This window comes from Babylonia areolata, chromosome 3 (assembly GCF_041734735.1).
Source record: "Babylonia areolata isolate BAREFJ2019XMU chromosome 3, ASM4173473v1, whole genome shotgun sequence".
NCBI classification, from domain to species: domain Eukaryota; kingdom Metazoa; phylum Mollusca; class Gastropoda; order Neogastropoda; family Buccinidae; genus Babylonia; species Babylonia areolata.
Window position 1 is genome coordinate 48546504 of NC_134878.1, and position 12852 is coordinate 48559355.

General features: G+C 44.0%; 1 protein-coding gene across 2 annotated transcripts in view; it reads left to right on the top strand.

Moving 5' to 3' along the window:
* Window positions 1-12852, top strand: part of LOC143280044 (uncharacterized) — a 111395-nt gene that overhangs the window by 71399 nt on the left and 27144 nt on the right. For both annotated transcript variants that reach the window (XM_076584523.1, XM_076584522.1), the window contains exons 5-7: window positions 1-130; window positions 10461-10595; window positions 12578-12715. The exon at window positions 1-130 is cut by the window's left edge and continues 8 nt beyond it. In XM_076584523.1, coding sequence (XP_076440638.1) covers window positions 1-130; window positions 10461-10595; window positions 12578-12715 — 403 coding nt within the window. The remainder of the gene's footprint in view (window positions 131-10460; window positions 10596-12577; window positions 12716-12852) is intronic.

Below are 12852 nucleotides of genomic sequence, written 5' to 3' on the forward strand. Positions count from 1 at the left end.
AACGGAACTCACGGCGCCCAGTGCACCAAGAACTGTGGGATGTGTGCCGATAACACCACGTGTCATCACGTGACCGGAAAGTGTGACGGCGGATGCCAGGCGGGCTGGACCGGACCATACTGCACCGAACGTAAGGACACATGCACCCTTGTTTCTTTATTTCTTTTCCTGGGTAATGCCCCACTTTAGCATCCTAAAGTCCTGGAGTTGAATTTAGGATTCTAAAGTGGGACGGATTGAATCCCACTTTAGCATCCTAAATCCCCGTGCGACTATACCTTTTTCCTGCTTTTTAGCTTCGGGTAGTCAGTCACTCGGAGAGACGTGAGAATTCGTCAATAACAGCCGGACTAACGGCTGATGGACATTGCAGGAAGAAGAACTGAGCGACTGATGGTGGAGAGAGCGGATGTTGGACGACTGACGTCCTAACAAGACGGTAGACAGTGACTAACTTCGCTGATTGAATGATGGAACTGGTCGTTAATTCCCATGGCTTGTTTATCGGTATAGCGTAAACTTTGTGTCGAAAACAACTTCAATGATGATTATGAAACAGGAAGATTAGTAAACCCATAACATGATTCCCATCGCATATTTATCGATGGCGTCACCTTTGTGCCGAAACCAAAATAATTGATGATTATGAAATTGACAGAAAGATTGGCAGTTCCTCAGCATAATTACATATAAAATGTGATTTTGAAGCAAGAATGTTTTTCCCAAGACAGTTACTGTGGTGGTGCATACTTGAATAATAAGAGAGAGAGGAGGAGAAAGTGGAAGAGCATAAACGTCCCCCCCCCCCCCCCCCCCAGCCCCTGTTCCTGCAACACATGATGATGATACGGATTCTTACATAGCGCCTGTCCTCGGTCAGAGACCGAGCTCAAAGCGCTTTATAAGCACGGAGTCATTTGCACAAAAGGCAGCCTACCTGGCTAGAACCGACTGACAGTTGCCAATGGGCGCTCATCATCCGTTTCCGTAGTGTATCATTCAATCAGGTTTTGGTCACACACACACACACACACATCCACACACCCACACATACACCCCCCCTCCCCCCCCCCCCACACACACTTATTCGTAGATCTGTCTGTGTGTGCGTGTGTGTGTGTGTTTAGTCAGTCGAAACATGTCCGTGATTTGTGTTGAAAGCAGTTATCGCAACCCCGAGGTGCATGCAGACGCCACGAACAGCCGGGTCTTTGACAGTTTCTCACCATCCCCAATTATCGTCACCTCCCCCCACCCCCTCCCAACCCCATCCCTCCCACAACCCCCTCTCGGACCCTGTTATCGTGGGGGAGATCTGTGTCAGAGTCAATGACAGCTGCTTCTGCTACCCCTCCCCCTCCCCCTGCACTTCCTCACCTACCTTCCTCCCTCTTCTGAGACAGTTCGAAAAACAACCTCTGAAACACAACGTCGCTTTATGCTACATCGACACTATTTTTGTTGGACCTATGACGCCTTGCCGCTCGCATAGGATAAGTGCGCAGTGCGATTCGCATACTAACGATTTTCACAAGTTAACCAGAACAGTCTTCTTCGAAAACATATTCCCCATGAAATCATCATCACACACAGGTAAACTTTCGAGAATAAAATTCATCCTCAGACCAAAAACAAACAAAAGCGAAAATTTCAGAAAATGAAGAGAAGCACGTTTGAGTTGTCAAACAGCAAACTGCTTTTCATGGGTGTTTTTCTGCGGGGGGGGGGGGGCTGGGGGGGGGGGGGGGGGGGGTTCCGAGTGTGTGTGTGTGTGTGTGTGTGTGTGCGTGTGTGTGTGGCTGACTGTCGATTGTATTACACGAAAGAAAGCTGGATCAAAAAGCATGACCAGACATTAACAACTTACATGCATAGAAAACATTTTCTTTGTATTTTGTTCTTCTCCATCAAAAGAAGTTTCGGATCAGTTAAGTATTAAATTTGTTTCTCGTTCTGGTTGTTCACCATAGACGGATTCTTTTGTCTTCCGAAGTCTTCTTTAAACCTTCATTTGATATGCACAAATGTAACAGCCTTAAATGTCGACTGTTGAGCCAGATCACCTAAGGTGTGTTAACGGGCATTATTGGGCCATTTGGCGGGATGGGGGATGGTGAGATTAACGACCAGTTGGCATTCTCCCTGAAGGGCAAGGTGCTCACAGTCCAAGACCATGGGTGGGCAGCTGGGTTTCGTTGTGTTGGTGTGAGATCAAGGTTGCGTTTCTTTCGTGTCAATGTGGGTGTGAGTTGGCTGGGGTCAGTTTAGGAATTAGGAGCAGGGGGAAACTCTTTATCTTCTGTTCCTTATAGTCCAGCCGACCACGCATGGCCATGAGGAGGAGGATGGTGAGGCGTAACTGAGGGAGAATGGAGTGATTCATGGTACTGATGAAGGATGCGGTTGTCGGCGATCTCCTGAAAGTTCGGAAGACGATTAAGCGTATTCGACTTCTTTGTCGTGGAAAAAAAAGGGAGTCCCACCGGCCGGAAAGGAAACATTTTTTTTTTGAGGGGGGTGGGTGGGGGGGGGGGGGGTTGGGGGGGGGTTGTCGTTCTGTTTTGTTGATTTATTTTGTTGTTGTTGTTTTGTTTTTTTCTTGAGGGGGGTGGGGGGTTAATTTCAAAGCTTCGGACACCACCACAAACACATGAAAGTCTTAAGTTTTGAAAAGACGGCAGTTATAAATCAAATGTAAAAAGTCAGCATGCTGCCTTTTCCGCTTATTTCCTCAAGAAGGATTTCCATGACCGTTACTTCTCTGCAAAATAGTAAGCGGTTGAGCCGACGCATGTGTGCACATAAATAAGACAAAAGATCGCACGGAACTCTGGTACCCTCACGCTTTCAGCGATTCTGATGTAATATGGGTGATCGCGTGACAGGCGCGTATGAGCGTACTCACGCGCTTCTACGAAAACGTACGCACACAGCACGACACACACACACACATATATATATATATATATATATATATATATATATATATATCGGGTGTCCCAAAAAAGTGAACTGCTTTTTGACAAGTATAAGTATTTTCTCAGTGATAGAGAAACCGAATTCATTGAAAATGTTCACACAGTAACCTTAGGGTATCATCAACAAATCTGCAAAATATCTAAACTATCAAATTATGCGAGTATTGTGAAATTCAAAACAGCATGTCAAAAAATCCAGTATCAGAGGAAAACTCACTTATTTCAGTTTATGCTATAGCGCTAAGTGTGGCTTCCATCTTCCTCCACGACTAAACGAAGCCGTTTCTTCCTAGCAGAAATCCTTTTACGTATTTCTTCCACCGATATCTCCTCCCAGACATAATTATCCTGTCCTTTAACGCCTGCTCGGTCAATTTGTCTCTCACTCCATGGCAAACTTTCTCCTTCAGAGAGTCACATATGGCATAATCCCTTTGGTTACAGTCAGGACTTTGTGGAGGCCATTCATCCTTCTTGATGAATTCTGGTGTAGCCTCCTCCAGATGGGCCTGGGTTACCCTACTTGTGTGTGAAGGAGCCCGATCTTGCTGAAACACGTATTTTTTTCCAGGATAAAGACGCCTACAATCCGGGAGAAGATTGTCATCCAATAACTGAATGTAGCTTTCACTATTAACCTTGGCTCAGTCAGTGTCAATAAAATGAATGTTTGTTTTTCCTTTCCAGGATACTCAGCTGAAATCATTATCTTTTTTGAAAATCTAGAAGTCTCATGATAGAGGCGAGATGGTTGAATTTCTCGTTTCCGTTTCCCATAAATGCGATCGTTTTGGCGATTTTTAGGTATCTCTAACGTAAAGTCTTTCTCGTCCGAGTAGCGGTCATTCAAGTTACGGCAGCGAATTTTTCTTTTCCTTCTAACATTTTGGCCCCTCCTTGATATCCGTATCCTCTTGCAGGGCTTCAGCTAAAGTTCTTTCTCCATTCTTTGCACAGAAGACTTGCTCACTTGTAAATCGTTTGCAACTTCTCTGAGATATTTGTGGGTTCTCCTCCTGGGATTGAATCAGTTCCTCAACACGGTCCTTGTTCTCCTCCGAACATGCAGTCTTGGGTTTCCCACTGCCAACTTTACGTGCTACTGACCCTGTAGTGCGTATTTTAGCGATGAGTCTATTTACAGTGACATGACTCCACCCTGGAAATTCCTTTACGATCTTTCTTCCACCCCAGCCTTTCTCCTTGAAACAGTTTTCTATGGTAACCGTATCACTTTCACTCAAAGGCATGGTTGATCCTTCAAACTGAAACTTTGAACAGAACTGATTTTGGATACAGACGACAATAAAAAAAAAAATCAATAGACATGACACCCAGACAGGCTATTTTTAGACTGACACTGATTGACAGATGCTAACACCTGGCAGCTGGCATGAACATGATGAAGGTCACATTGCACAGCTCTGATATTGGATTTTTTGACATGCTGTTTTGAATTTGACAATACTCGCATAATTTGCGTGCGAACTTTTAGATATTTTGCAGACTTGTTGATGATACCCTAAGGTTACTGTGTGATAATGTTAAATGAATTCGGATTTCTCTGTTACTGAGAAAATACTTGTCAAAAAGCGGTTCACTTTTTTGGGGACACCCGATATACTCGTAGTAGCGTGCGGAGAGTGAGAGAGACAGTGAAAGAGAGTGACAGAGAGAGTGTGTGAGAGAGAGAGAGAAAGAGAGAGAGAATGGGAGTGACAGAGAGACGTCGTGGATAGACTGGTTTACTAAGTCTTTCTGAAATTTGCGTCACTGTCTATCGGTCTGTTTGTCTTTGTGTATGTTTCTCTTTTATCAGTTTTTCGTTGTTGTTGAAATTTTAATTTACATCATTATATATTTATAATTAAACTTAGGCTTTGATAATGTGGTACTGTGATGTTTTCATAAAACGATAATTCACGAACCTCTCCGAAGTCTAATGAGTACGTGTTGTGAATGTGTGTCTGTGTCTGGCTGTGTGTCTTTGACTGTCTTTGTATCTGAGTGTGTGTGTGTGTGTGTGTGTGTGTGTGTGTGTGTGTGTGTGTGTGTGTGTGTGTGTGTGTGTGTGTGTGTGTGTGTGTGTGTCCCTGTCTCTATGTGCATGCGTGTTTCTGTGAATTTGTGTGCTTGGTGATCACCATATTCGTACACGATACTACAAACTTAAACGCTATCGATTCCCCAAACAAAAAAACTCTAAGAACCCGGAAGCTATCATGTTATACCCCAGTTAACTCTCTCCATACGAACGGCGAAAGATACGACGTTAACAGCGTTTCACCCCAATTACCATCATCAAAATATTGCAGGCGGAAGGCTCTTACTACTGAAGAGGTGAATGTTGACAAAGAATACCACAATTCTGACGACGGAAGCTAAAGGTTGGGTCATTCAGACACCCACTGGACATCCGAGGGTCCGTGTAGAGGAGAAGAGAGAGTGAGTTAATCCAATTCTTGAATGACTTATCGATCTTCACCCATGAACATTTTATACCCAAATCAAATCAATGCCAATGTGACTGATTAGTCCTTGTGTGTATGTGTGTGTGCGTGTATGGGTGTCTTGTATATTTTGTATCAGTTTAAAGTACTGTTGAATAATTTGGTTTTAATCACATGTCTATGTTTAATTATAATTTTTGCCTACGCTCTTTCTATGATCATTGCATGTGTATGATTGTGATTATTATATGCGAGGTTTACATCAACTTATTATATAAACTTGACATTTTATTTGAACATTTTCTATGTCTTTAAAGTATTCGTACTAAACGACTGTGATTGTCGTTCATTGTTTATGTAACATCATACACGATTTTCTCATTTTAGAGGTGGTACAGTATTCTGCATTTGTATGTCTGTGGTCTGTGCTTCTTGCAGGAACGCTTTTTGTTATAATTCATTTGCTGTCCAGTGGACACAATCAGTGCTCGTGACAAGTTGACCTTGGGATCCTACGAATGGAAACTTTTATCGTACGTAGATCCATCACCCAACAGGAAAAAAAAAACGCCCAAACACCGGAAAGTTACCAAAATAGTCACTTAATATCTACGAGATACGTCCTTATCACTCCCCGCCCCCTCCACTCTCTCTCTCTCTCTCTCTCGTTAATGTCATTTTGCTGTTGATGAACATCTTTTCACCAGAATGTTTACCTGACTCACTTCTAAAACAGGACTGTGCTTTAACCCGGAAAAATACTTCAAAGAGGGAATGATGTTGGCCTTTAGAAAGCTACAGTAAACGTGTGTGGGCGATTGTTGGTATATGTTTTGGAGATATCATCAGGGGAATAGGTACTACACCAGCGGACATAGGAAAAGACAGAGAAAGCAGTGTGTATAAATGTCTGTTGGTGTTTAATGGGCGGGTTTTCCACGTTTTATCTCCCTCCATCCCGCACTGCCGTGGCCTGATTTAACTGGTTGTGGGACCACAGAATGGAGACTGTAGTCTGGTCCTTTAATGCTTGCCGGAGATTGTTCTTGTTTTGAGAAAGTTGTCAGTCACCTTTAGAGGGTCTTTTATAAACCAGTTATGGCACGCGAAAGGCCCTGACACAAACGCATTTGCAGACATTGACACTACATGACCGAACACAAACATGCTCAGTCCCCGGCACACGAAAGCACACGCGCACGCTCTCACTGTCTGTTAATCCGTGTGTGTGTGTGTGTGTGTGTGTCCATTGCATGCTACATTTTGCTGTGACTCCTGTTGTTATGGGCCAGAGGCCTGACAATTAAAACATTTTTTGACTTGGACTCTCTCTCTCTCTCTCCTCCCTCCTCTCCTCCCTCCCTCTCTTACCCTTCGTCTGTCTAGCACACACACACACACACACACACACACACACACACACACACATAATGAACAATTATAGTGAAGCGTTGCTAAGACAATTCAAACCACTTGCAAACTACGGGACTATTTATTTACCCATCCCACTACCTTAAAAAGTCTTCATGTGTACTGAGACAATCTCAACCTCGGCACACGCGTTTCTGCACGTACAACGCCAGTCACAACCCCTGTGTATATATTTCCGGCATAATGTTTACGCTCTTAGAGAATTTTCTCCTTTTTTTTTTTCTTTCTTTCCTTTTCTGCCTTTTGTTTTTGAATGACGCGTACCCCCCAAAAGCGGGATTTGTTTATTATGATGGAGAGGAAGGAGGAGAAACGGGAAGGTGATAGGGGGCGGGGGCGGGAGGTGGGGGTTGAGACGGTCGCGGAGTTCGCGTTCATCATGTGGTTTCCTGATTCGTTATATATATATATATATATATATATATATATACATAAATAGACGCTCAGCTTATATCACAGATTGACATGAGCTTACACACGGCAGTTGGGAACGGCAACGTGAGAGCCATAATTATGATCATTGGTTTCTCCGATGCAGTTAGGAGCCTTAGTCTTCTGTTAAGGACTATGACTTTCAAACCAGGAGGCAAGACTGCACTGGCTCTCAGTGCTGCTGTCTTGGGGGGCCAGTTAGCCTTTGGGAATCATCCCGACACCGACTGTCCTAAAACCCTCTTGGCCGAGAGAGTGGGACATAGTCAGACACTCTCCACTATATCAGATTCTAGCTCAAATAGTTGGGACAGCAGTTACCTCCTATACTTTTCTGATGGTCATAGTTGGACACGACTGTCTGTCATCCAATCTTTTTTATCCATTCTTTTTTTTTTGGCGGGGGGGAGGGGGGGTGCAGGGGGAGGGATGAGCTCCATGATGAGCTGACCTTTTCACAAATGCGTGTTCTAAAATCGTGTGAATGTGTTTGGTTGTACAGTCTCCTCTCCATGTCCTCCACAACACAAGAGGGTACAGTACTAGATTGTTTGTCCTCTGTCTTTGTCCCTCCCTCTCTCTCTTTGTTTATTTTTTTCTCTTTATTTCTCTGTCTCTCTCTTTGTCTCTCTTTGCTCTTTGTTTAGAACTGCTTTGCTTATGGCAAATCAAAGTGAATAAATAGCAAGAATTTCTGTATTTACGTATACAAAGCCTTTAAGCAGCGCACTATTATGCTCAGATGAATTTACAAGTTGTTTACAATATAGTTTCATTGTGATTTTGCTGTCAGTATAGTTATTACAATTTAACCAAGCCAGTCTGCAGATTTGTATGATTTGCTCATGTTTATTGTATCTCTTTCAGAACGGGCCATGGCCTACACTGAATAAAAATTTCGACTTTTCTCTTGTCTCCCCCCCCCCCCCCCTGTTCCTCTCTCTTTGTCTCTCTTAATTTTTCTGTCCTCCCGCCCCCTCCCTACCCTCCTTCTCTCTCTCTCTACGTCGTTCTTTCACACTCACTCACTCTCTGTATGTCTCTCTGTCTCTGTCTATCTGTCTGTTTCTCTCTCTCTCTCTCTCTCTCTCTCTCTTTGTCTCTCTCTTTCTGTCTCTGCCTCTCTCTTTGCCTCCCTCCCCCCCCCCCCCTCTCTCTCTCTCTGCTGCCTTCCTTGTAGAGGGCCTAGACAAAATCAAAGCTCCCCGTGGAGTTGTCTTGGCATGTATTCTTGCTCGTGCAGTTTTGTTGGGTTTCAGTGTGGTTCCAGTTCAGAACACCGTGTGGTTTGTTTTTGTTCGTTTTTGCGGTGCGGTACATACTCGCTTTCACTTCTGCGTGCAGCCTGGCTGAAAATGGAACTATCTGCTATCTTAATCTCCATGGGATTAGTTTAGGAAATTAGTTTATTTTTTTTAATCTCCGGGGGATTAATTTGGGAAATAATTTTATTTTCTAATCTCCGAGATGAATTTATTTTGCAATATGAAGGGGATTAGCTTGGGAGATTAGTTCATTTTCTAATCTTCATGACTTTGCTTTTTTTTTCTTTCCTGCTGTTTTCCCCAGGATCTAACTTGTTTTTGAATTGGAACGTATGTTGCAGTGTGTGCAGTTCTTCCAAAATTTTCAGCGTTCTTTCTTTTTAAGTTAAGTCTCAGTTTCTGAATATTCATTTTGTTATCGTCTGTCACCACGCCCCAAAATATGGAGAAAAGGGATCAACTTATCTGAATCTATGAAACAATACGAACGGTTGAAATTACTTGTGGAATTTTGTAGTTATTCTGCAGGTACAAAACTGCTCGCGCACACAGTGCCCCCTTCCCCCATCCCATCACTCCCCCCCCCCCCCCCCCCCCCCCTCCCCTTCCTGTCTTGTCTTTTTACGCACCGACAAATTTATACTAATCGAGCGAAACCAACACACACACACACACACACACACACACACACACACGCACGCATCAGTGGACAACATAGTCTCCTTTTGCGGTTTATTTTATCTTATGTTTGTTTGGGTGTGTGTTTTTTTAGCCGGTGTTTAAGCGTTACCCTGGTTGTTTTTACCCCACCCCTGTTCCAACCGCGGACTATGGCCCGGAATAAAAAGTGAATATAAAAAGGGGGAGGGGGGGGGGGTATGAAAGGCGAGGGATGGAAAAGGAGTGGGGGATGGAAGCCGGGGGTCGGATTCAGGTCATGGTGGACGGAGAAAGGAGAGACAAAGAGGGAGAGGAGGAAGAAAGCCGTCACAAACACCTGTCAGCCTCGGCAAAAAAAAAACACGAGTCACGTCACGGGCAGGGAGGGTTTCCTCGTCATAGGGCTGATGGCAGAGGTCCTTGACAAATCATTGTAGGTCGTCTACCTGCCACCTTGCAGGACCTCTTTTTCAGTCTGTCTGTCTGTCTGTCTGTCTCTCTCTCTCTCTTTCTCTCTGTCTCTCCACCTGCATGACCTCTTCATCTTTTCTCTCTTCCTCTCCCCACACCCCTCCTCTCTATCTCTCTCTTTCTTTCTCTCTTCTCTCTTGCATACATACAAAGACGCACACGCATACGCACACGCGCGCGCGCGCACGCACGCACGCACACACATACACACACACACACACACACACAGAAACCCTTTCTACTGGTCCCTCTGAATTTCTGTAAGCATACATACAGTCCAGAAACACCATATTGTGCAGGGCCTAAAGAAAGCATCATAAATGGTTGATGAGTTAAAGAAAGGTACACAGTCATCAGCGCAGCATTTCAGTCAGCTGGCAAGACACGAATCCTCGTGAGCAAAGTTAGTGAGTGTGGAACTCCCAGTAGCTTTTGACATCGATGCTCCCGACTCACAAGTGGGTATTGACGCTTCAACTTACAAGCAGGCATTCGTGCGGTTCTTCCTATGTCGTTGACTTTGTAAGTACAGTGTTTCCCTTACAGGAAAGAACGTTAGCAAATAATTCCCTCCAAAAGACCGATAATTTAACAGTGTTGAAAAAAAAATCCCTGTTGTGGATTGACCTACTGACGGTTGACATCAGGGTTGTTTGCAGGTAAATTCCTTTTCTTGAAATGACATGATGCACATGGAATACTGAAGACGGTCCAGGCTGGCCCGTACCTTTATGTCTTACACTGTTCAGTGGCCTCGCTCTGTCTTTTACCAGGTTGCACTCCGGGGAGGTACGGACCGGACTGCGCGGGCACGTGCGGCCGCTGCTTGAAGGGCACGTGCGATCACGTGACTGGGGTGTGCCCTCACGGTTGTTCCCGGGGCTGGAACGGCGACCTCTGCCTGGAAGGTGAAGACAGTGTGTGTGTGTGTGTGTGCGTGCGTGCGTGCGTGCGTGCGTGTGTGTGTGTGTGACAATAAGTGAGATTCATTTTGATTCAGTCCTTTCAGGTCCTCTGGTCCACACGGACAGGAGAATTTCATAGTGTGTACACTCCGCAATGTGAAGAAACAGACATTTTTGACTCACTTGTGTAAACAAAATGAGTCTATGTTTTAACCCGGTGTTCGGTTGTCTGTGTGTGTGTGTGTGTGTGTCTGTGTGTCCGTGGTAAACTTTAACATTGACATTTTCTCTGCAAATACTTTGTCAGTTGACACCAAATTTGGCATAAAAATAGGAAAAATTCAGTTCTTTCCAGTCATCTTGTTTAAAACAATATTGCGCTTCTGGGATGGGCACAAAAAAATAAAGAATGAAGCCTAATTATATGCAAACTGCATTTACTGTTATATTTATATTTTTTGTATTCTCTAAACTTGGCACTTTGATCTGATATTCTGACCCAACAGCTAGAGCAGTCATTATTATCATTTTTGGCTCAAACAGGAACTTCTTTTGCTAAGCATGGAAGCTTTATTTATTTTGCAAACGTTTTGGTGCAGATAGAAAAAAAGGGAAATTACTCTGTAATTAATGCTAGTGGAGTTAATTTGCTTTAAACTGATCTTTCTCATCTTAAACATTACATTTTGAAACAAGAGAGGCAAGGCCTTCAAGACTCACTTGTGATGCACGTTTTTTTAAAAAATGCAAGCTTTTTATGTATTGAGTATAATTTCAAAATGTAATGTTTAAGATGAGAAAGATCAGTTTAAAGCAAACTAAGTTCCCCAGCAGAGTAATTTCCCTTGTTTTACTGCCTACACCAAAACGTTTGCAATAAATAAAACTTCCACGCTTAGCAAAAGAAGTTCCTGTTTGAACAAAAAATGATAATAATGACAGATCTTTTGTTGGGTCGAATATCAGATCAAAGTGCCAAGTTTAGAAAATACAAAAAATATAAATATAACAGTAAATGCATTATACTCAATACATAAAAAGCTTGGATTTTTTTAAAAGTGTATCACAAGTGAGTCTTGACGGCCCTGCCTTCCTTGTTTTTAAATGTGTGTGCGAGAGAGAGAGAGAGAGAGAGGCGAGGCGAGGCGAGGCGAGGCGAAACGCGGTCGGCTTTCCGTTAGGATCTGCTTTTGCCCGTTTTCCCCACTGAAAAGCGACCTGCTCTATAGATCTGTCAGTGCCGTTAGCTATAATACATGTCCACTGTGTATCCACTGCAAATGTGTGAAGTGAAGTCTTCCCCTCCTGTGACACAGGGATGATAGATGTGAGTCGGGGTTTGTTCCCATAAGTTGGGGCTGAGGGAGAGCTTATGTTTGTTCGCTTGCGAGATAGGCTACTACATCAATCCTGGCACCAGGGATTCGTCAGTTCAGGCCGACTGGTGGAAGAGATTTGTAAATGCCAGTTCGGTTTAGGCATATCTGCTGTGTCTACAATAAGAACCTTTTATGAAAAAAAAAAAAAAATGACATTCTAATAAACGCATTCAGCACACGTGCATTCGTACGAATACACGGGCTCGCATGCATTCACACACGTGTCACGTGTGTGTGTGTGTGTGTGCGCATGCAAAATTAATATGTCTGTTCTATTTGTTGTTTGTTTTTTTCGTTTGTCTCATCCAAAAGACTAGCACCCAGACCACTTCTCGGCGCAGTATTTACAAGCGGGCATAAGAGAATTCCCGAACCATGCTGACATCCAGGATAGGGAAGGGCTTGACGGGAAAAAAACGAAGAAGAAAAGTTTAATCCATCACCGTCGTAGATAATTTGACTTGGGCACTACTCCAAGGTTAATGTAAGCATAGACCTTGCTTATCTTTTACGATCTTTTACCCTCGCAAATAAAGAATTTGACTTGACTAGGACACCACTCCAAGGTTGATTTTTATTTCTCTCCCTCCGCTCCCTTCGTTTCAGAATGCAGCGGCGGGCGGTATGGAACCAACTGTTCCATGACGTGCGGGCACTGTCTGAACGGTACCCCGTGTGACAGTGTCAATGGGATCTGTTCAAAGGGCTGTGCGCCCGGCTGGAGAGGGGTCTTCTGCACCATTGGTACGTGTGTGTGTGTGTGTGTGTGTGTGTGTGTGCGCCAGCGCACGTGTTCCTAATTGTGTGTATGTTTGTGTGAGTGTGTGCGCGGTTGTGTGTGCGCGCTGTTATGTGTGTGTGTGTGTGTGTGTGTGTGTGTG